Source organism: Neoarius graeffei, chromosome 3 (assembly GCF_027579695.1).
Source record: "Neoarius graeffei isolate fNeoGra1 chromosome 3, fNeoGra1.pri, whole genome shotgun sequence".
Taxonomy (NCBI): domain Eukaryota; kingdom Metazoa; phylum Chordata; class Actinopteri; order Siluriformes; family Ariidae; genus Neoarius; species Neoarius graeffei.
The window spans coordinates 37,650,477-37,674,120 of NC_083571.1; the positions used below are offsets into that span (position 1 = coordinate 37,650,477).

Genomic DNA, 23,644 nt, shown 5'->3' on the forward strand with positions numbered 1-23,644 from the left:
GGGTGTACCCCGCGTCTCGCCCATAGTCAGCTGGGATAGGCTCCAACTTGCCCACGACCCTGTAGAACTGGATAAGCGGCTACAGATAATGGATGGATGGATGGATGGATGGATATATTAAAGTCACTACACATGTAAATACAAACAAAATAATCACAATCATTCACGTGTTAGCCCTATGATAACTGGCGACTTGTCCAGGGTGTACCCCGTGTCTCGCCTGTAGTCAGCTGGGATAGGCTCCAACTTGCCCACGACCCTGTAGAACTGGATAAGCGGCTACAGATAATGGATGGATGGATGGATGGATGGATGGATGGATGGATATATTAAAGCCACTACACATGTAAATACAAACAAAATAATCACAATCATTCACGTGTCAGCCCTGTGATAACCGGTGGCTTGTCCAGGGTGTACCCCGTGTCTCGCCCATAGTCAGCTGGGATAGGCTCCAGCTTGCCTGTGACCCTGTAGAACTGGATAAGCGGCTACAGATAATGGATGGATGCATGGATGGATATATTAAAGTCACTACACATGTAACTACAAACAAAATAATCACAATCATTCATGTGTCAGCCCTGTGAAAACCGGCGACTTGTCCAGGGTGTACCCCGTGTCTCGCCTATAGTCAGCTGGGATAGGCTCCAGCTTGCCTGCGACCCTGTAGAACTGGATAAGCGGCTACAGATAATGGATGGATGGATGGATGGATGGATGGATGGATATATTAACGTCACTACACTTGTAAATACAAACAAAATAATCACAATCATTCATGTGTCAGCCCTGTGATAACCGGCGACTTGTCCAGGATGTACCCCGTGTCTCGCCTGTAGTCAGCTGGGATAGGCTCCAGCTTGCCCACGACCCTGTAGAACTGGATAAGCAGCTACAGATAATGGATGGATGGATGGATGGATGGATGGATGGATGGATGGATGGATGGATGGATGGATATATTAACGTCACTACACTTGTAAATACAAACAAAATAATCACAATTATTCATGTGTCAGCCCTGTGATAACCGGCGACTTGTCCAGGGTGTACCCTGTGTCTCGCCTGTAGTCAGCTGGGATAGGGTCCAGCTTGCCCGCGACCCTGTAGAACAGGATAAGCGGCTACAGATAATGGATGGATGGATGGATATATTAAAGCCACTACACATGTAAATACAAACATCTTTCAACAAAGTAATCTCAGGCCTCTAACAAAACACAACACGCACACTCAGCCTGTCCTGTTTCTTGGCTTCCCATTCACCGATCAAGTTACGTGCGCGCTCTCTCTCTGTGTGTGTGTGTGTGTGTAGCATCATTTGAGAGAGTCTCACTCGCGCGTGCAGTGCGGTAGAACGTGCAGGTGATGGGAGGAGGAGGAGGAGGAAGAGGAGGAGGTGCGTGGACGGAGCATGCGGGACCTGGACTTCAGGGGGCCAAAGACGCATCGAGCACGCGGAACAGTTCCCGCAACACACTTCCTGTCCTCCTGCACGAGCTCCACATTACTTTTTTTTTTTTGAGGAGGGGTAATCTGTCCGCCTGAGACCGGTGTTTGTTTTCCTTTCCTTCCTTAACTCCATCAGCGGCCCTTAACTTTTATTTATTAGACGGTTTGGAGAAGCGCGCGGTTGGCACGCGGGCCGCAGACTGCAGAGGAGACTGAGGTAAGAGGAGGAGGAGGAGGAGGAGGAACCGGGAAGGACTTTAGAAGCGAAGACAGAGAGAGAGAGAGAGAGAGAGAGAGAAATAGATAATAAAGCAAAGGAGACTTTATTTCCCGAGCCAGGACAAAGCCGCCGTTGTCGTGTGCGCGTTGAAGAAGGAAAGAGAGAGAGAGCGAGCTATAGCTGGATAGAGAGACAGATAGAGGGAGGGAGAGAAGCGTCCCGAGCTGAAGTCACGGATCTCTCTCTCTCTCTCTCTCTCTCTCTCTCTCTCTCTCTCTTTTGTGTTCTACTGCATTGCAGTTTAAACCCGGTGCAAAGCGAAAGAGATCGGCGCGCGCGCCGTGCAGCATCTAAATGAACCGGAGAAGGAGAGAAAAACCCGGTACCGATCTCCTCGGATCTTCTTATTTATTACAGACATGAATTTTCGTTGAAGAGGGTTTTTGTGTTTTTGTTTTAACGCGATCATCTTGCACGTGCAGACGTGACTGGAACAACTAAGGAAGTGCACGATCATCTAAAAAAACCCACTACAAGCAGAGACTGAAAATTATTCCTGGAACTGGAGCAAGCTGCAGAGAGATAAAGAGAGAGAGAGAGAGAGAGAGAGATGGGGAGCCTGAGCGTTGGCGCAGTGAACACGCCGCTCGGCTGCTACCTCGTGCTCGTGCTGCAGCTGCTGACTCAGGTCCATTCAGCGCTGCGCTACCGGGTGGCTGAAGAAGGTCCGGCAGATGTGCGCATCGGCAACGTGGCCAGCGACCTCGGGCTCGCGACGTCCGGAATTGGCACAGGAGATGTGACTTTTGCCCTGGAATCTGGAGCAGAGTACTTCAAGATAGACAACGTGACAGGTGAGCTGACCACCAGCACCCGGCGTATAGACCGCGAGAAGTTACCTCAGTGTGCCATGATCTTTGACGAGAACGAGTGCTTCTTGGACTTTGAAGTTTCCGTGATCGGGCCTCTCCAAAGCTGGGTGGATCTTTTCGAAGGCCGTGTCGTCGTGACCGACATCAACGATAACACGCCGTCGTTCCCGTCTCCGATGCTTACTCTGGCCGTCGAGGAAAACAGACCCATCGGAACGCTTTACCTTCTCCCGACAGCTACGGACCGCGACTTCGGACGCAACGGTATCGACCGCTACGAGCTCGTGCACCAGGATGCCATTTCCGGGTCGCGCCGACCCAATCCCAGCATGGCCACCGGAACTGAACGGAATGGTGGTGGTGAGAGGAGGCGTGTCCAGGAGGCTGGGCCTACACAAAATGGCCGGAGCAACAGTGTCTTTGAGTTGCAAGTTGCCGATACACCTGATGGACAGAAACAGCCACAGTTGATTGTTAAAGGCCCACTGGACCGAGAGACGCGCGATTCCTATGAGTTAATTCTCAGAGTACGAGATGGTGGAAATCCACCACGTTCGTCTCAAGCGCTGCTTCGTATCTCCATCACCGATGTTAATGACAACAATCCACGCTTCGAAAGGACTGTTTATGAAGCTGAAATGGCAGAAAACACACCTCCAGGAACACCTGTACTTCAGGTGCGAGCTTCAGATCGTGATGTTGGTGTAAACGGACAGGTGGAATATGTTTTTGGTGCCGCAACAGAATCCGTACGCCGGTTACTTCGCCTCGACGAGGCCTCGGGTTGGCTCAGCGTTTTGCACCGTATCGACCGAGAGGAAGTTTCCCAACTTCGCTTTATAGTAACTGCAAAAGATCGAGGCCAGCCACCTCGAACGGACCGTGCCACAGTGATACTCAGTGTACGAGATGAAAATGACAACGTTCCTGTTATTGATATCCGCAAAATCGGACGCATCCTTGTACGAGACGGCGCTGCTATGGTACCCGAGAATGTTCTAGTGGACACTCCTGTAGCTTTGGTCCAAGTTTCGGATCGTGATCAAGGAGAAAATGGTGCTGTGACTTGCACGGTGGTGGGGGACGTCCCATTTACGCTAAAACCTGCAGGAGAAAATGCGCTGGCTCCTCCTCCAGCTGGTGATGATGCCTTTGAACGAAACAAAAAGAAGTTCTTCCTTCACACTTCGGCGCTTTTGGACTATGAAACTACAAGGGATTACATGGTCACGATTGTTGCGGTGGATTCTGGAAGTCCGAGTTTGTCCATTAACAGCACTTTGATGGTGCGAGTGGTGGATATAAATGATCACGCGCCAACATTCGCTCAAAATCTAGTAGAAGTTCATTTTGCTGAAAACAACACACCAGGGGAGCGAGTGGTCACCATAGTTGCGTCCGATGCTGATAGCGGAAAAAATGCAGAAATCGCATATTCCCTGGATCCATCTGTGAACGGTGCGTTTTACATAGACACAGATAATGGAGATATACGTGCGGCCGGAGTGTTAGATCGAGAACAACGTGATAGATATGAGTTCCGTGTAATAGCAAGAGACAAGGGTAGTCCATCTTTACAAGGTTCTACAACAGTTGTCGTCCAGATAACGGATAGGAATGACAATGCTCCAAAGTTCGTCCAGGACGTCTTCATGTTTTATGTCAAAGAGAACTTGCTTTCCAACAGCCCCGTGGGTATGTTGACTGTTACAGATGCAGATGATGGGGAGAATGCGGAGTTGAGTTTGTTTGTGGAGGAAGATGATGATGATGAAGAGGAAAATGAAGCAGGAAGTAGAAAGCAGGAAACGTTAATCAAGACATTCTCTATTGAGAACAACACCGGAACCATCTTTTCTGCGTTGTCGTTTGACCGTGAGCGCCGCAGCACGTATAAATTTCGTGTTCGGGCCATAGATGGAGGTGACCCGCCTCGATCTGCGACTGCCACAGTCTCTCTCTACGTAACGGATGAAAATGACAATGCTCCATCTGTCATTGCCCCGTCTAACGATTCGTACACATTCCTCACCCCGTCCAGCAGCGCTCGGACTGTCGTGAGCACCATAAAGGCCTTGGACAGTGATGCTGGGTCCAACGCAGACCTACGCTATGCTCTGATTGGTGGAAACCCATTCCATCTGTTCGAGATCGGCCCAAGCAACGGTGTCATCACGCTGACGGAACCATTGGAGAGACGACACCGAGGACTTCACCGACTGGTGGTACGAGTGAACGACAGTGGAGTTCCCTCACTGTGTGCCACGGCGCTCATCCACATCTTCGTCAACGAGAGTCTCACTAATGCCACCCTGGTGGACGCTCAGGTATAAACAAAACACCAGACACATACACACACACAATCCCCCCCTCAAAAAACAACAAACAAACAAACAAACAAACAAAAAAACAAAAACAAAACCCAGCCATAAATTTCTTAATCTGAACAGGACACTGCTTCAATCCCCCACTGGACCCTGCTCAGATCTGTACATGATCAGTGATTATTTGTATTGTACTATCATTGTAGTGATGCTTTTCAATGTTGCAGAGTGAAAGGGGCGTGGTTTATGTGTCAAAAGGGGTGTTCACACGGCACATATTTGCATCGATGCTGCACCGATGTATTTTGCTGCGATATATCTTACACCGGTGTAAATTTAGTGGAGCGTTCACACGTCACAAACCTGCTTACTAGAGAGAAGCGTATTAGCACCGGTGCAGCCCCACTTCCGTTCACACGGCAGTTTTTGCGACTGTGCTATACGATAGTAATAATGCGGAAATGAAATATGCGCATGCGTGAAAATGTACTTCCTTTTCCCGGTTGTCATGGCATCACCAAGTGCCGGGAAAACAACGTGGATGAAGACACCAGTGTTGCCAGATACTGCTGACGTTTTCCAGCCCAAAATATGTTCAAATTCGCCAAAATGCACTTAAAACTGCCCAATCTGGCAACACTGGAAGGCACGCAGTTCTGTTGTTGTTGATATTCGCCATTTTGGAAGCGCAAAATACCAGGATGCAAATTATGCAATGCCCGTATGTAATCAACTCTCCTCACGCGTAGCGAGTCTACCCCTGTAGCGTTCAGACGTCCCATTTTATATCGGTGCTGCCCCGCAAACTAGCATTTACTCCGGAGTAAATTTCCTCAACCACCTCCCGAGCAGGGTTAGATTTGCACCGGTTTAAGCAGCTTTCAGGGGCCACACTGGTATAACTTTGTACCGTGTGAACACTCTACTGGGGCAGCCCCGGTGCTACACCGGAGTAAAAGTTGCCGTGTGAACACCCTAAACTGCTCCTAAGAGACCAATTGGATGCTAAAACTATTGAATTACTTAGACTAGACTTAAGTACTGTTTGGATGGGATTAGTTTTCCGGACACGCTTCATGGGCATAATGTTGGTAGCGTCTAAAACCTCCAGAAGTGTTGCTTCTCAAACTTATACCGTCTGAATAGGGCTTTAAACTGTAGTGTGCTAAATGTTTACTGTGATAAATGTAATATATACTTGCAGGACAAAAAGTGTTGGGGTTGGTGTGTTGGGGTTGGTGTGTTGGGGTTGTGCTAGCCTAGCATGGTTGATGTTTTGTGAGGTTGCTTGTCCAGAAGGCCTTGTTTGCATTGTTTATGTTGGAATACCAGTGTAGCATCCATCCACACATTCATTCCAAAGTGTCAGTGTGATGTGTGGACTCGTCCGATGGACTTGTCTAGACGCTTGCTAAGAGCAGAGGGTGTGTGTGTGTGTGTGTGTGTGTGTGTGTGTGTGTGTGTGTAGGGGAGGGGGGAGATGACTTTTTGGGGGTGTATTGAGAAGTAGCATGTACATATTTGCAATGTGATTTATTTGAGCTCAGAATGAGGGTCACTGCAGGTAAGATAGAGTCAAACAAAGGTCAAAGATATAGCAAACACCAGAAGCACAAGTTCAGAACCACTGAGTTATGAGTTACAGAAAAGCTCCGTTCTTCTTGAGTAAAAGCAAACTTCAGAGACTAAATCTGGCCTTGGCTGATTGTGAACAGCCGTGTTAATAGAACACTGTGTAACTCTATGAGTTAAATAATGGAATGTCAATTAATAGTAATAAACATTTATGTGTGTGTTTGGGACAATGAATGCTGCACACGCAGGATAATGGGGCTTGTTCACTCTAAATAACAGACAGTAGGAGTCAATGATGAACCCGTGCTGAATCTGAATCAAGTACGGACACATTCACCGGAGGGTCTGTGTGTGTGTGTGCGTGTGCGTGTGCAGGACAGAACACAGAGGTGCATTGTGGTCCATAACAGGAAGCTATTGAACAACGTGGCACTTCACTTCTGGCAGCCGACGTAACGGCGTGTCACACTGTAAAACTATAAAACTGCAAAATGTCTAATGTTCATAAATATTCATGACTCAAATTGCTGTAGACCCGCACTGACACTTGCGCGCACAAACACACACACGTAATGTATGACTGAATTTCATCGCCTTGACTTAGTAATTGAAAAATCTGAACATTACAGTAGTGCATGTAACTAACAGGGCCGTAAAATGTGGATGCAATTCTATTAGAGTGCACACACCATTTTATCACATACACTTTCTCTCTCTCTCTCTTTCTCTCTCTCTCTCTCTCTCTCATTACCTCTCGCCCTGATGGTCTCTCACTCTGGCTCCTCCCCTTCAGGTGGCACGCAGTTTGGGGGTCCCCCTGTCCTTGGACATTGCAGGCGACCCTGATAATGAGCGGATTCTGGGTAAGCAGCGTCTCAGTGTGGCGATTGGCGTGCTGTCTGGTGCGGCTGCTGTGGTTCTCATCATCCTGCTGGTTTTGACGGCGCGCCAGTGCGGTGCACTTGGGAAGAATGGCTATGAGGCGGGAAAGAAAGAACCGGAGGAGGACTTCTTCACGCCCCGTCCACCCTCCCAGCCGCCGCCTGAGAAAAAAAAAACGTCGCGACGCAGAGAAACGTGACGTCCGGTCCAAATCTGAGCGATCGCTGTATGCCGGAATCGTCACAGTGAACAGCTGCAGACGTACCGATGAGGAAGAAGAAGAGGAAGAAGAAGTAGAGGAGGAACAGGAAGTAAGTCAGCGCATCGGAGCTAGGCGTCACCGCTCCAGTCCTGACCTGGCTCGTCATTACAAATCGAGCTCTCCATTACCTGCCGTCCATCTGCAGCCCAACTCGCCGCCGGTGGAGGGGAAGAAGCACCAGGCCGTGCAGGAACTTCCTCCCACAAACACCTTCACCGGGAATGGGAACGGGAACGCTGACGCCATGTCGCTCAGCTCTGACCATTGCTCTGACTACAGTTGCCACAACAACAAATACAGCAAACAGGTGAGATGCCACCATTCATTTCCATAGCAACACACCCGGGTTTATCAGCTTTATATTAATGTACTGTATTTACACCTGAGTGAATGAAGTGCTGAGTCTGGGTTTCTTTCTTTCTTTCTTTCTTTCTTTCTTTCTTTCTTTCTTTCTTTCTTTCTTTCTTTTTCACCCCCCCATCCCTCTCAGCTCAGTATGTCCCTCAGGAAAAGCTCCTCTTTTTGTTTTGTGTAATTATTGATTTTAAAGCAGCTGTTGTGTTGATGGATGGTGTTGATGGATCTGCTGATTCCTGTCTTCTCAACTCATCATCTTGTTTCCCCAGGCGACTTTCATCTCATTTGCGGTGGTAGTTTTAAGACAGCCCTGTTTTTTTTTTTTTTACATGTGTTTCAGTTTGTTCACTGTTTGGGGGTTTTGTGGAACAGCTGCAGTCTGGGCTGAGATGAATATTCAGTGCACTCAGGACTGTCATGTAAATGAATATCGGTAACTTCCTGTTGAGTAGTGCTGTCTGGGCTCATAGACTCGCTCAGGACACTGAGGCCAAGTTTACATTAGACCGTATTTGTCTCATTTTCTTCGCGGATGCACTGTCCGTTTACATTAAACCGCCTGGAAACGCCGGGAAACGGGAATCTGCCAGGGTCCACGTATTCAATCCAGATCGTGTCAGCTCCGGTGCTGTGTAAACATTGAGAATACGCGGATATGCTGTGCTGAGCTCTAGCTGGCGTCTCATTGGACAACGTCACTGTGACATCCACCTTCCTGATTCGCTGGCGTTGGTCATGTGACGTGACTGCTGAAAAACGGCGCGGACTTCCGCCTTGTATAACCTTTCATTAAAGAGTATAAAAGTATGAAAATACTGCAAATACTGATGCAAATACTGCCCATTGTGTAGTTATGATTGTCTTTAGGCTTGCCATCCTTCCACTTGCAAGTGGTAAGTGATATGCGCTGGGATCACACACACAGCGGCTCAGTCCCGAATCACTGCTTGTGCACTTCACTCGCGTGCTCTGTGAGCTGCGCAAGGCCAGAGTACGCACCCTCCAGAGGGCACTCGCTGTTCAGGGCGGAGTGATTTGGAGCGCAGGATGCCTGCGGAGCCGAGTGTATCCGTGTATTGGCGTTGCTGTGTGCACGCGAATCGTGTATTGGTGTTGCTGTGCGTACACTAATCGTTTTAAAAACGTTAATCTGATGATCCGCTGATACGGTCTAATGTAAACATGGGCTGAGAGACGCTGAGGAAGCAGGTGATCAGGTCAGGGAATGCTACACACACTGGACATGGACATGGACATGGGACCTTCACACCTCAGCGTAGAGCTAATCGTAATACAAATTACACTCAGCCAAGACTTAACTTTCAAGACTTTGATGTTTGCACTCATCAGGTGAACAGTATTATGGGATTATTCTCTGCAGCAGGGACATGTGTGAGCTTCACTTCTTTAAACCTGTCTAAAATAACAGAGCTGAGAAGGTGTAGGGAACGGTCCTCATGGGACAAACTGATATGTGTTAATGTACGACTACAACCTCACACAGACACATATTTATACATTTGCACATATTTCATTTCTGAATCAATCATGATAGTAATTTTTAAAAAAAAATTAGACTTTACAATACTTCACTACAGTATACTGTACTACACAATACTATAATGCACAGTATAATGTGGTATGGTGTAATATAGTTTAATGCAATTTATTATACTATATTACACAATACTACAGTACAATAGTATGAAACTATGTTATACTATACCACACAACACTAATATACTACACTATGCTATATTGTGCTATGCTACACTATACTATATTGCACTACACAGCACCATACTGTACGGTACTATATTATACTATACTATAATACATTAAACTACATTACACACTGCACTACATTACTTTCTACTATATTGCACTATACCACACTATACTATACTACCCTATACTATACTGCACTATACTATGCTACACTATATTATGCTATTCTGTACTATACTATGCTGCAGTACACTGTAGCATAATGTACTACACTGTGCTATACTAGACTGTACCACACTACACTACACCATAATATACTACACCTCACTTTAGAACACTTTACTGCATCATACTACACTACACTACACCACACCACATTACATTATACCACACTATACTATACTATGCAATGCTATACTATAATACACTATACTATACTGCAGTACAGTATACTGTATTAACTATTTTACACTATACTACACTATAATACATTCAACTACATTACACTATGCTGCTACACCACATAGTCTCATCTCATCTCATTATCTCTAGCCGCTTTATCCTGTTCTACATGGTTGCAGGCAAGCTGGAGCCTATCCCAGCTGACTACGGGCGAAAGGCGGGGCACACCCTGGACAAGTCGCCAGGTCATCACAGGGCTGACACATAGACACAGACGACTATTCACACTCACGGCCAATTTAGAGTCACCAGTTAACCTAACCTACATGTCTTTGGACTGTGGGGGAAACCGGAGCACCTGGAGGAAACCCACGCGGAGAACATGCAAACTCCGCACAGAAAGGCCCTCACCGGCCACGGGGCTCGAACCCGGACCCTCTTGCTGTGAGGTGACAGCGCTAACCACTACACTACTGTGCCGCCACACCACATAGTGATTTAGTGATTTGATATCATTATTATGATATTTTAATTTCCTGATACATTTCCTAAGTATCGTGGTCATTTTCAGCTATTAAAATCCATCCATCCATTATCTGTAGCTGCTTATCCTGTACAGGGTCTCAGGCAAGTTGGAGCCTATCCCAGCTGACTATGGGCGAGAGGTGGGGTACACTCTGGACAAGTCGCCAGGCCATTGCAGAGCTGTTAACATTTCTTGTTAAAAACATTAATTAGTTTTACATTTGGAATAAAATATGATGCCTGAAGGTACAGTTTATCAAATTGTTCCACTTCAACATTGCTTTTTTTTTAAAACCTGGACAATCTTAAACTTTCATGACGCCACACTTTTTCTTTATTTTCACTGCAGTTCCTGAGTAATGTGCTGTAAGATGAGTCAGGAAATAATTAAGTGGACTTTTAAGTGGTGAACTTGGGGTCATACTGGGCGAGATGTGTACAGAAAGTCTGTTTGGATTGGAAGTTGGGGTCAGAGGTCAGAGATTAGCCTCGGTGCTGTAGCAGCTAAGCGGTGCTTGGATTTTTCGACAAAAGTGCTTTAACCTCTGATCCACCTCATACGCTCAAGAATGTCAGGAATATTTCCACAATACAGCCATGTCCATATCTGCTTCTGTTTTCACTTTATAAAACACAACATAGAACGAGTCATAAAGTTTTATTACAGCAGCGTGAAAATATTACATTGCGTTATATTAAATTACAGTGAAGTATTAGATTACAGTCCAATCGAGTGTAACCACAGCAACAGTAAACGTCTGATTCTTTTATACATTTACTTTAGTGTATATACAGTATATCATATATCCTGATTATGGAGCTCGCCACAGAGCTGCACTGTACACAATACTGTATCACAATCATGAGCATCAGCCGCACTTTTAAAACAGTGACCCACTTCATCACTGACACGAGGAATTAATTTTTATCTCATTGTTTTAAATAAAAGTCACCAAACATGAAAGCAGATTCACACATGTATGTTTATGTTTGCTTCGAGGTGAACTTTAACCTAGTCAGTAGAAAATAAGATGATGTCACTCTTTATTTGGTAAAAAATGGAGGAGCTGCTAATTTTTTAGTCGCATCACTCCAGAGTTTAGTGTTGCCGTGATCTTCCTGTTGCTTGTTGCACACCTGAATAAAAACATTCGGCGTGTTTTTCATTAACACACATGAAGATTCTGTTTTGTTTTGTTTTTTCTCTCTGCTGCTACGATTTTCTCTGTAAATGCTACATAAATACATTCCTTATTGCATGGAAAAACTTTTGCAAAAATAAAAATTAAGATATACACAGTGTATTGAGGTACAGTAAAATTAAAATATTAATATATAACAATAACATTCTCTTTACACCTCTACAAATTTCGGGCGTGTTACAACTACAGAAATAACTTAGATAAAGTAGATAAAGAGAACCGAGTTAAACAAATGAGACAAAAATATTATACTTGGTCATTTATTTATTGAGGAAAATGATCCAATATTACATATCTGTGAGTGGCAAAACTATGTGAACCTCTAGGATTAGCAGTTAATTTGAAGGTGAAATTAGAGTCAGGTGTTTTCAATCAATGGGATGACAATCAGGTGTGAGTGGGCACCCTGTTTTATTTAAAGAACAGGGATCTATCAAAGTCTGATCTTCACAACACATGTTTGTGGAAGTGTATCATGGCACGAAGAAATGAGATTTCTGAGGACCTCAGAAAAAGCGTTGTTGATGCTCATCAGGCTGGAAAAGGTTATTAAACCATCTCTAAAGAGTTTGGACTCCACCAATCCACAGTCAGACAGATTGTGTACAAATGGAGGAAATTCAAGACCATTGTTACCCTCCCCAGGAGTGGTCGAACAACAAAGATCACTCCAAGAGCAAGGCATGTAATAGTCGGCAAGGTCACAAAGGACCCCAGGGTAACTTCTAAGCAACTGAAGGCCTCCCTCACATTGGCTAATGTTAATGTTCATGAGTCCCCCATCAGGAGAACACTGAACAACAATGGTGTGCATGGCAGGGTTGCAAGGAGAAAGCCACTGCTCTCCAAAAAGAACATTGCTGCTTGCTTGCAGTTTGCTAAAGATCACATGGACAAGCCAGAAGGCTATTGGAAAAATGTTTTGTGGACGGATGAGACCAAAATAGAATGTTTTGGTTTAAATGAGTGTATCATGGTTTGGGCCTATTTTGCTGCATCTGGGCCAGGACGGCTTGCCATCATTGATGGAACAATGAATTCTGAATTATACCAACAAATTCTAAAGGAAAATGTCAGGACATCTGTCCATGAACTGAATCTCAAGAGAAGGTGGGTCATGCAGCAAGACAACGACCCTAAGCACACAAGTCGTTCTACCAAAGAATGGTTAAAGAAGAATAAAGTTAATGTTTTGGAATGGCCGAGTCAAAGTCCTGACATTAATCCAATTGAATTGTTGTGGAAGGACCTGAAGCAAACAGTTCATGTGAGGAAACTCACCAACATCCCAGAGTTGAAGCTGTTCTGTACAGAGGAACGGGCTAAAGTTCCTCCAAGCCGGTGTGCAGGGCTGATCAACAGTTACTGGAAACGTTTAGTTGCAGTTATTGCTGCACAAGGGGGTCACACCAGATACTGAAAGCAAAGGTTCACATACTTTTGCCACTCACAGATATGTAATATTGGATCATTTTTCTCAATAAATAAATTACCAAGTATAATATTTTTGTCTCATTTGTTTAACTGGGTTCTCTTTATCTACTTTTAGGACTTGTGTGAAAATCTGATAATGTTTTAGGTCTTATTTATGCAGAAATATAGAAAATTCTAAAGGGTTCACAAACTTTCAAGCACCACTGTATTACCTGCCCTTCATTTATGTTAATTTACACAAAGTTGACCTTCTTTCTTCATCGTCGTCTTATGCACAAATTCACGCACACTCAGAAGCATGAGGAGCTTATGAACGTTTTCCCAATATTAGGGGATTTTCATTTTTTATGTGTCAATGTTCCAGTGAATGGTTTACAAATAAGTCTATTCATATCCATCTTGAGAAATGAGTCCCAGGGTTTATTCATGAAAAGACTCCACATTTGCATTGAATCCACCCACTATTTTATGTCGAAATCAAAATTAAGGTATACATGCAAAAAAACCAAAAACAAAACAAACAACAAAAAAATAAACAACCCAGACAAACCTTAGTTTGTTATGGATTATATAATTCAGGTGTGAGGAAACAAAGTTTCCATGACACCCACATTCTGTTCATCATAAACATCACCTGAGTTAGTGAACTAGCTGGTTAGCATAGCACACAGGTTCTGTGGATCAGAGATTCAGGTTACAACATCAATATCCTGCAGTAATACTGTATGATTGGTTCCAATGGCGGAGTCCGTTTTGTGATGCCATTCCTTATTCGAGCTTATGTGTAGCCCCGCCCCCAAAGCAGTTTTATACAGGAGTAGTGAGAAAGTCTCAATGTCCAAAAAATAAATACCATAAAACTGACTTAAAGGAAAAGTGAATAAAAGGAAGGAAGGAAAAGAGAAGTGTGTGTACTGAGGATGAACTGAGCATGGAATCAAAAGCGAAGTATTGAGAGAGTAATGGGAAATATGGATGAAAAGAGATAGAGCTAGAGATAGAGAGAGAGAGAGAATCAAGCCCTGGGGATTTGGGAAGGAAAAATAGGTTAGCACTGACTTTCTCCTCGAAAGCTGAACATCAGAAAATTAGAGCAGTGACTTAGCGACACACACACACACACACACACACACACACACTCTCTCTCTCTCTCTTTTTATCTGAGTCCTAATAATTATGCGTAAATTTACCAGATTAACAGTGAAACACTAAATGATGGGGTGATGAAGTGGAGTCACTGTCACCACCCTCACGCTGATTATTTTCCTGTAACAGCACATCTCCAATGTACACTTTTACACGTACAGTGGTGCTTGAAAGTTTGTGAACCCTTTAAAATTTTCTCTATTTCTGCATAAATATGACCTAAAACATCATCAGATTTTCACACAAGTCCTAAAAGTAGATTACCCAGTTAAACAAATGAGACAAAAATATTATACTTGGTCATTTATTCATAGAGAAGGTGGATAGACATGTCCTCACCCTCTCCTCTGAGACAGGGCTCATTTCAAAAGTATCAGGAATAACATTTTTATCTTTATAAAAGGAATTTACAAATGCCTGGCCATATCTACCTGAAACATTAAGCAACTTATCAACCAAATTGGCAGCAATGGTTGTAAAAAAAATTATTAAAATGACAAGCAACCTGCCATTTATCAAAATACATCTTATCCCCAATAACGAAACCAATATTGCCAGACTTTGATTTTGACTTTACTGTGGAGCCCATATCATTAAGTACCTTCCATAGCTTTTTAGGTTCTTGTGCGTTTGCAGCAATAGCATCAGCATAAAATTTAGACTTTGTTTTCTGTACCTTATAGCTAGCCTGGTTTCTAAAGTGGATGTATGTATCATAATCATGAGGCAATTTTGATTTCTTGTACTTTCTGAACCATCTATCACATTGTCTAACATCCAGAATTTCAGAAGTTATCCAATTGGCACTTCTCTGTTTCATTCTTGTTTCCTTCATTGGTGCAATGACATCAAGTGTAGCTATAAAGTGCTGCTTAAACAAAGCCCAAGCCCTATCAACATCATTGCTTCCTAATACATCGGACCAATACCGCTCGGAGAGCCTTTCTATAAGCCCTTTGGCTGTATAATGTTTTGTGCATCTGTATCTAATGGAACGATGGTTACCAGTCATCCTTTGTGATTTAGATATCTTGCATGTGCAAAAAGTGACGTTGTGATCATTTAAAGCAATATCAGGGACACTTGACTGAGATATACTATCAACTTCTGAGACTAATATTAAATCCAACAGGGACTGACTATTAGCAGACACTCTAGTTGGTTTAGGAATTAACTGTTGCAAACCAGACATTTTACAGAAATTTAAGAAGGATTCTTTCAAGCTACTATGAGGTAGTAACAGGTTTGCATTAAAGTCACCCATAATGATACATTCTTTCTCCATGTATACATGACTCTTACAACAGACAGTTTCAAGGAGTTCATAAAAATCTGTTTGCTTAGGGGGTCTGTAGCAAACGCCAATAATAATGGGCTTGGTCTTGCGAAGCAGCAGTTCAACCCATGCTGTCTCCAAACCCTCTACCTGGAGATCGGCCAGCGGATTATATGTTAAATAGTTTCTTATAAACAGGCACACTCCTTGTCCATTTCTGCTACGATCGTGTCGGTAGATGGAGTAACCCTCAATCTTGACTTCAACATCTTGAATGGAACAATCAAGCAAGGTCTCCAACACAGCAATCACAGTGGCCTTAGATGTAAATGCAGGGAGCCTGATCTCCTCAAGCTTAGGCAGCAAACTCCTTGCATTGATACCGTATGAATAAAATGAAGTCCTTTCTGATTAAAAACAGTCTCAGAATTACAGTGGTGCTTGAAAGTTTGCGAACCCTTTAGAATTTTCTCTATTTCTGCATAAATATGACCTAAAACAGCATCAGATTTTCACACAAGTCCTAAAAGTAGATAAAGAGAACCCAGTTAAACAAATGAGACAAAAATATTATACTTGGTCATTTATTTATTGAGGAAAATGATCCAATAATATATATCTGTGAGTGGCAAAAGTATGTGAGCCTCTAGGATTAGCAGTTCATTTTTAAGTGAAATTAGAGTCAGGTGTTTTCAATCAGTGGGACAACAATCAGGTGTGAGTGGGCACCCTGTTTTATTTAAGTAACAGGGATCTATCAAAGTCTGATTTTCACAACACATGTTTGTGGAAGTGTATCATGGCATGAACAAAGAAGATTTCTGAGGACCTCAGAAGAAGTGTTGGTGATGCTCATCAGGCTGGAAAAGGTTAAAAAACCATCTCTAAAGAGTTTGGACTCCACCAATCCACAGTCAGATAGATTGTGTACAAATGGAGGAAATTCAAGACCATTGTTACCCTCCCCAGGAGTGGTCAACCAACAAAGATCACTCCAAGAGCAAGGCGTGTAATAGTCGGTGAGGTCACAAAGGACCCCAGGGTAACTTCTAAGCAACTGAAGGCCTCCCTCACATTGGCTAATGTTAATGTTCATGAGTCCACCATCAGGAGAACACTGAACAACAATGGTGTGCATGGCAGGGTTGCAAGGAGAAAGCCACTGCTCTCCAAAAAGAACATTGCTGCTCGTCTGCAGTTTGCTAAAGATCACGTGGACAAGCCAGAAGGCTAATGGAAAAATGTTTTGTGAACGAATGAGACAAAATAGAACTTTTTGGTTTAAATGAGAAGCATTATGTTTGGCGACAGGAAAACACTGTATTCCAACATAAGAACCTTATCCCATCTATGAAACATGTTGGTGGTAGTATCATAGTTTGGGCCTGTTTTGCTGCATCTGTGCCAGGACGGCTTGTCATCATTGATGGAACAATGAATTCTGAATTATACCAGCGAATTCTAAAGGAAAATGTCAGGACATCTGTCCATGAACTGAATTTCAAGAGAAGATGGGTCATGCAGCAAGACAATGACCATAAGCACACAAGTCATTCTACCAAAGAATGGTTAAAGAAGAATAAAGTTAATGTTTTGGAATGGCCAAGTCAAAGTCCTGACCTTACTCCAATCGAAATGTTGTGGAAGGACCTGAAGTGAGCAGTTCATGTGAGGAAACCCACCAACATCCCAGAGTTGAAACTGTTCTGTACAGAGGAATGAGCTAAAATTCCTCCAAGCCGGTGTGCAGGACTGATCAACAGTTACCAGAAATGTTTAGTTGCAGTCATTGCTGCACATGGGGGTCACACCAGATACTGAAAGCAAAGGTTCACATAGTTTTGCCACTCACAGATATGTAATATTTGATCATTTTCCTCAATAAATAAATGACCAAGTATAATATTTTTGTCTGTCAGCCCTGTGATGACCTGGCGACTTGTCCAGGGTGTGACCCGCCTTTCGCCCGTAGTCAGCTGGGATAGGCTCCAGCTTGCCTGCGACCCTGTAGAACAGGAAAAAGCTGCTAGAGATAATGAGGTGAGATGAGATGAATATTTTTGTCTCATTTGTTTAACTGGGTTCTCTTTATCTACTTTTAGGACTTGTGTGAAAATCTGATGATGTTTTAGGTCATATTTATGCAGAAATATAGACAATTCTAAAGGGTTCACAAACTTTCAAGCACCACTGTGTGTGTGTGTGTGTGTGTGTGTGTGTGTGTGTGTGTGTGTGTGTGTGTGTTTAAGGGAAATCAATCAGGTTACAGAGTGTGATCTTGAGATCAGTGAGCTGACAGAAAATCAATTGTAGACTAAATAAATAAACACTGTTGTTTACAGGACCTTTTATAAGAGCGATGTCACCAGGCCATGCCCACACACTTCCTGTCAGCATGTAACACAGCATAAAGTACAACCCCAATTCCAAAAAAGTTGGGACGCTGTGTAAACTGTAAATAAAAACAGAATGTGATGATTTGCAAATCACAGGAACTCTGTATTTCATTGAAAATAGTACAAAGGCAACATATCAAATGTTGAAACTGAGAAATGTTATTGTTTTTTGAAAAATATATGCTCATTTTGAATTTGATGTCAGGAACACCTTTCAGAAAAGTTGGGACAGGGGCAACAACAGACTGAAAAAGTTGTGTAATGCTAAAAAAACCTAATTTGTTTAATTGACAACAGGTCAGTAACATGATTGGGTATAAAAAGAGCATCCCAAAGAAGCGGAGTCTCTCAGAAGTAAAGATGGGAAGGAGTCCACCACTCTGTGAAAGACTGCGTGGGCAAACAGCGCAATAATTTATGAATAACGTTCCTCAATGTAAAATTGCAAAGAATTTGGGGACCACGTCATCTATGGTACATAATGTCATTAAAAGATTCAGAGAATCTGTAGAAATCTCTGTATGCAAGAGACAAGGATGAAAACCGACATTGGATGCCTGTGATCTTCAGGCCCTCAGGCAACACTGCATTAAAAGCGGACACGTGTCTGCAGTGGAAATCACTGTATGGGCTCACGAACACTTCAGAAAACCATCATCTGTGAAAACAGTTCATTACTGCATCCCCAAATGCACGTTAAAACCAGATATGAACAATATCCAGAAACACAGCCAACTTCTCTGGGCCCGAGCTCTTTTACGATGGGGTGAGGCAAAGTGGAAAATGGTCCTGAGGTCTGACGAATCAAAAGTAGAAATTCTTTTTAGAAATCATGGACACCATGTCCTCCAGGCTAAAGAGGAGAGGGACCATCTGGCCTGTTATCAGTGCACAGTTCAAACGCCAGCATCTGTGATAGTATGAGGGTGCATTAGTGCACATGACATGGGTAGCTTTTACATCTGGGAAGACATCATTAATGCTGAATGATATATACACGTTTCAGAGCAATATCCTGACATCCAGATGAAATCTTTTTCAGGGAAGGTCTTCCTTCTTTCAGCAAGACAATGCCAAACCACTTTCTGCACATATTAAAACTGTATGGCTCTGTAGTAAAAGAGTCTGGGTGCTAAACTGGCCTGCCTGCAGTCCAGACCTGTCTCACATTTAAAACATTTGGTGCATTATGAAGTGCAAAATACAATAAAGGAGACCCCAAACTGTTGAGCAACTGAAATTGTATATCAGGCAAGAATGGTACAACATTTCTCAGACAAAAAGTTCCCAAACATTTACAGAGTGTTTTTAAAAGTAGAGGTGATGTAACTCAGTGGTAAACATGCCCCTGTCCCAACTTTTTTGTGTTGCTGACATGAAATTCAAAAAATATTTTTCAAAAAACAATAAAATTTCTCAGTTTCAATATTTGATATGTTGTCTTTGTATTATTTTCAATAAAATATAGGGTTTCTATGATTTGCAAATCTTCATATTCTGTTTTTATTTACAGTTTACACAGCATCCCAACATTTTTGGAATTGTGGTTGTAGAACTACATCTGTACACATACACACTTATACAACTTGAATGACTTTGTGATGAAAGTTAACAATGAACAGGTATTGGTTGTAGTGGTTGCTGTGGTAACATTATACCTAAACATGTTCACGACATTTACTGGCAGGAGAATTTTGGGGGTGTTACCTAATTTTCATAATCATTTGCATTTTCGATACGTTCAGGGGTTAAATTGGGATTGGTTATGTGGGGGGGCTCTGCCTCGTACCCGCCCCTGCCCCCGCCGCCCTGCCCCAATATACTTTTTGGAAAATAACCCTCTAATTTGATAACCATATCATATTGCACAGAGATATACACCTTATCTGTGTGTTGTAGGCCTATGTGTGTCTTGTAGTGCCCCCCTACACATTATGGCAGTTTGAATGTAGATTGGTTGGCCAATGTAACAGATTGTACAGGTTGTTGTACATTGGTTTGAAGGAAATGATTAGTGGGGGGTCTGGGGGTCCTCCCCCAGAAGTTTTTTATTATCATACATGTTATTTGCTGAATTCTGGTGCATTTTAATAAGTTGTTAGCTGACTTTACAGAGGTAGGTTGAGCAATATCATGTTAAATCTTGTCACATGCCTACAGGTGAAAAATGTGAAGGAGAAATGTTCAGTGAGAAAATTTGAAGGCTTGCACAATCTTAAACCAAAACAGTTGATTTATTTTGGAGGATAAATGTTAAATATGCCAAAACACTGTCAGTCAAATTGTCAATCAAATATATTCATGCAGTGAATGCAACCAAATACAAACAACACTATAACATTGGAAGCATTAATTATTATTGTTATTATTATGTATTCAATTATTTATTTGGCATGTGGTGCTTTTTGTATTGTCTAGAACATACATAAGATGAGCATATTATAGCAGCAAAATAGAAGCACAATCATTTGAATGCAGCAAAACTTTTGCTGCATTCAAATGATTGTGCTTCTATTTTGCTGCTATAATATGTTCATCTTATGTATGTTCTAGACAATACAAAAAGTACCACATGCCAAATAAATAATTGAATACATAATAATAACAATAATAATTACACTAATAATACACTAATAATATTAACAATAAATAATAATAAATTAACATTAAATTAAATATTAACAATAAATAATAAAACACTAATAATATTAACAATACAGTGAACATAATCATTATCATATTTTTTATTATTAAAAACAAAATATCAAATAATACTGAAGAGGGGAAAAATAATACTGATCTAAATATGTTGTGTTTTTATTTTTAGACAGTATGTGTTTAACACATACTGTCTAAAAATAAAAACACAACATATTTAGATCAGTATTATTTTTTCCCCTCTTCAGTATTATTTGATATTTTGTTTTTAATAATAAAAAATATGATAATGACCTCTGATGGATTAGGATTGTATGCAGGTAAAAGGGGAGACGGTGTATGGAGAAAATTATAAACAAGTCACAACGCTGAAACACAAGCCCAAAAACCCGCAAACCACGACTTCTGATTTTTTTTTAAAGCGAGCTCACAAAAAAAGAAACCCCAAAGTCGCTTATAAAAAGCGGAATTGGCAACCCACGCAGTGTTCCAGAAACCAGAATCTCTGATCGCAAGTTCTGTTCTAAATAGCTTTGACAGGTCGTCTTGTTATCAGGAAAACTATGATCTATCTCATAAAAGTCATGGGTTTATTGATTAATAAAACGATATTTAATTATTCAGAACTGAAAATCGTGAAAAGGGTTTGTTGCTTTTGATGTGTGCGTGATCATATGCCATCCGCTCCGAGCTTATGTGCCGGGGCTCAGCCCCGGACAGCCCCGGCCCAATTTAACCCCTGGATACGTTTAAAAAAAGGACTGAAAAATGAAAAGCTGATTTTAATTTGTTCTACACAGATTATTGATAATACTGTTTGAAGTGTGAATGGTGATAAAATGTCATGATTGTGATGTGTATTCATTCCTTCTCTCTGTCTATCTCTTTTTCTCTCTTTCTCTCTGTCACTCTTTTTCTTTTTTCCACTCTGACAGTGTTTCCTCTCTTCCACACAGTCCCACGTTTTGATTGGGACATACATTACAGAGAGTATGAACAGGGAATACAGACGGGGAATTTGTGTCTTTGTGTTTCAGTGCAGCTCTGAGCTTAGGGACTGCTCAGTGTGTGTGTGTGTGTGTGTGTGTGTGTGTGTGTGAGAGAGAGAGAGAGAGAGAGAGAGAGCTCAGTGGAAAAAAGAAAAAGGCCTCTAAGCTCTGAGGTGCAAAGCCAGCGAGTCTTTTTGACGTGACGTGTCAGCCTCATATCGCCTCACGGGTCATGAGCTACACGCAATTTATCCAGCCAGAAGTGTGTGTGTGTATGTGTGCCACTCCATTAACGCTCAGCGAGAGAGTAAAAGAGATGATGTCTGCACTTCCTGACAGGTATTTTCAGCTCACTGTGTCCACATAACGGATTAAATGAGACATTTAATTTTTATACAGCCGTACTTTCAGCCTTTAAACCCTGTGTGTGTGTGTGTGTGTGTGTGTGTGTGTGTGTGTGTGTGTGTGTGTGTGTGTGTGTGTTTTTTTCTGTGTCTTGGTGTGTGTGTCAGTGTATGTGTGTGTGTTTCGGTCTGCTTGTGTGTGTGTGTGTGTGTGTGTGTGTCTGGTTTTGTGTGTGTATGTATGTGTGTTTGTGGGTGTGTTTGTACGTGTATTTAAATCTAAATGGAAAATGTATAAAACGTTACATTGGACTGATGGTGAAAGTCAAAGTGATTGACATTTCTAAGAGGGAAGGGTGTGCCCAAGTGAGACAGATGGGTGTGTCCAAGTGAGACAGACGGGAGTGTCTAGCGAGACAGATGGGTGTGTCTTTATGTGGGACAGATGGGCTTGTTCATTTGAGACAGATGGGTGGGTCTTTTTGTGAGACAGATAGGTATGTCTTTATGTGGGACAGATGGGCGTGTGTGAGACAGATGGGCGTGTTTAAGTGAGACAGATAGGTGTGTCTTTATGTGGGACACATGGGTGTGTCTAATTGAGAAAGATGGATGTGTCTTTGAATGAGACAGGACCTTTCTTTGAGGTGTGCGTGTGTCTGAAGTCAAGTTTATTTTTATAGCGCTTTTAACAATAGACATTGTCACAAAGCAGCTTTACAGAAAATTAAAGACTTTAAACATGAGCTAATTTTATCCCTAATTTATCTCCAATGAGCAAGCCTGTGGTGACGGTGGCAAGGAAAAACTCCCTCAGACGACATGAAAAAGAAACCTTGAGGGGAACCAGACTCAAAAGGGAACCCATCCTCATTTGGGTGATAACAGATAACGTGATGATAAATAACTCACTTCTAAAACAGCATCCTGTATAGTCACAAAGTATAACTGTGTAACCAGGAAATTCATTATAGTTTTAACATGAAGTCTGTTTTGTTGAAGTTATCAACTGTTCATTGATGGAAACTTGAGTGCAAAACTGTTCATGATGACTGTAGTCCTAAAGTTAGCAAGTTAACTGTAGTCCTCAGCCAAAAAAACATTACTGTAAGTGTCCAGAGTGTCTTCCAAATGCTACTTTCAATTGTCCATGTGGGGCCGTCCTCCACAGCAGCAATGTGATGAGACTCCAGCCAGACGTCGGGCATCAGGATGGATCAGGCAGGCCCGAGGAGCAGAAGCGGACAGCATCTTGATCTCAGGATTGACATGTAACTCAGAGGGACAGACAGAGTGAATGGGGGGAGGGGAGAAAGAGAGAGAGAGAGAGAGAGAAAAGACAGGTTGTTAGGTATGCCCAATGTCACCTGATGAGTAAGAACAGTATACATTTCGTGCTGAGTGCAAGCAGGGATTCCTGCAAAACTAACTATGACAGCATAACTAAAAGGGGAGAGCCATAAGGTAACACAGGCATGAGGGAGCCCCGGGACATAAAGCAGCCAGCCACTACACTGTCAACAAACCCAAGTGAGCAAGCGAGTGGAGACTGACAGCATCCATACATCCCAGTTTACCAGAACACTCTATGCCTGAG

General features: G+C 42.6%; 1 protein-coding gene across 1 annotated transcript in view; it reads left to right on the plus strand.

Moving 5' to 3' along the window:
- Nucleotides 1–1,415: 1,415 nt before the first annotated feature.
- pcdh7a (protocadherin 7a) overlaps nucleotides 1,416–23,644 on the plus strand; it is a 59,638-nt gene continuing 37,409 nt past the window's right edge. The window contains 3 exon segments of the mRNA XM_060916790.1: nucleotides 1,416–4,874; nucleotides 7,240–7,466; nucleotides 7,468–7,897. Coding sequence (XP_060772773.1) covers nucleotides 2,286–4,874; nucleotides 7,240–7,466; nucleotides 7,468–7,897 — 3,246 coding nt within the window. The 5' untranslated portion in view covers nucleotides 1,416–2,285.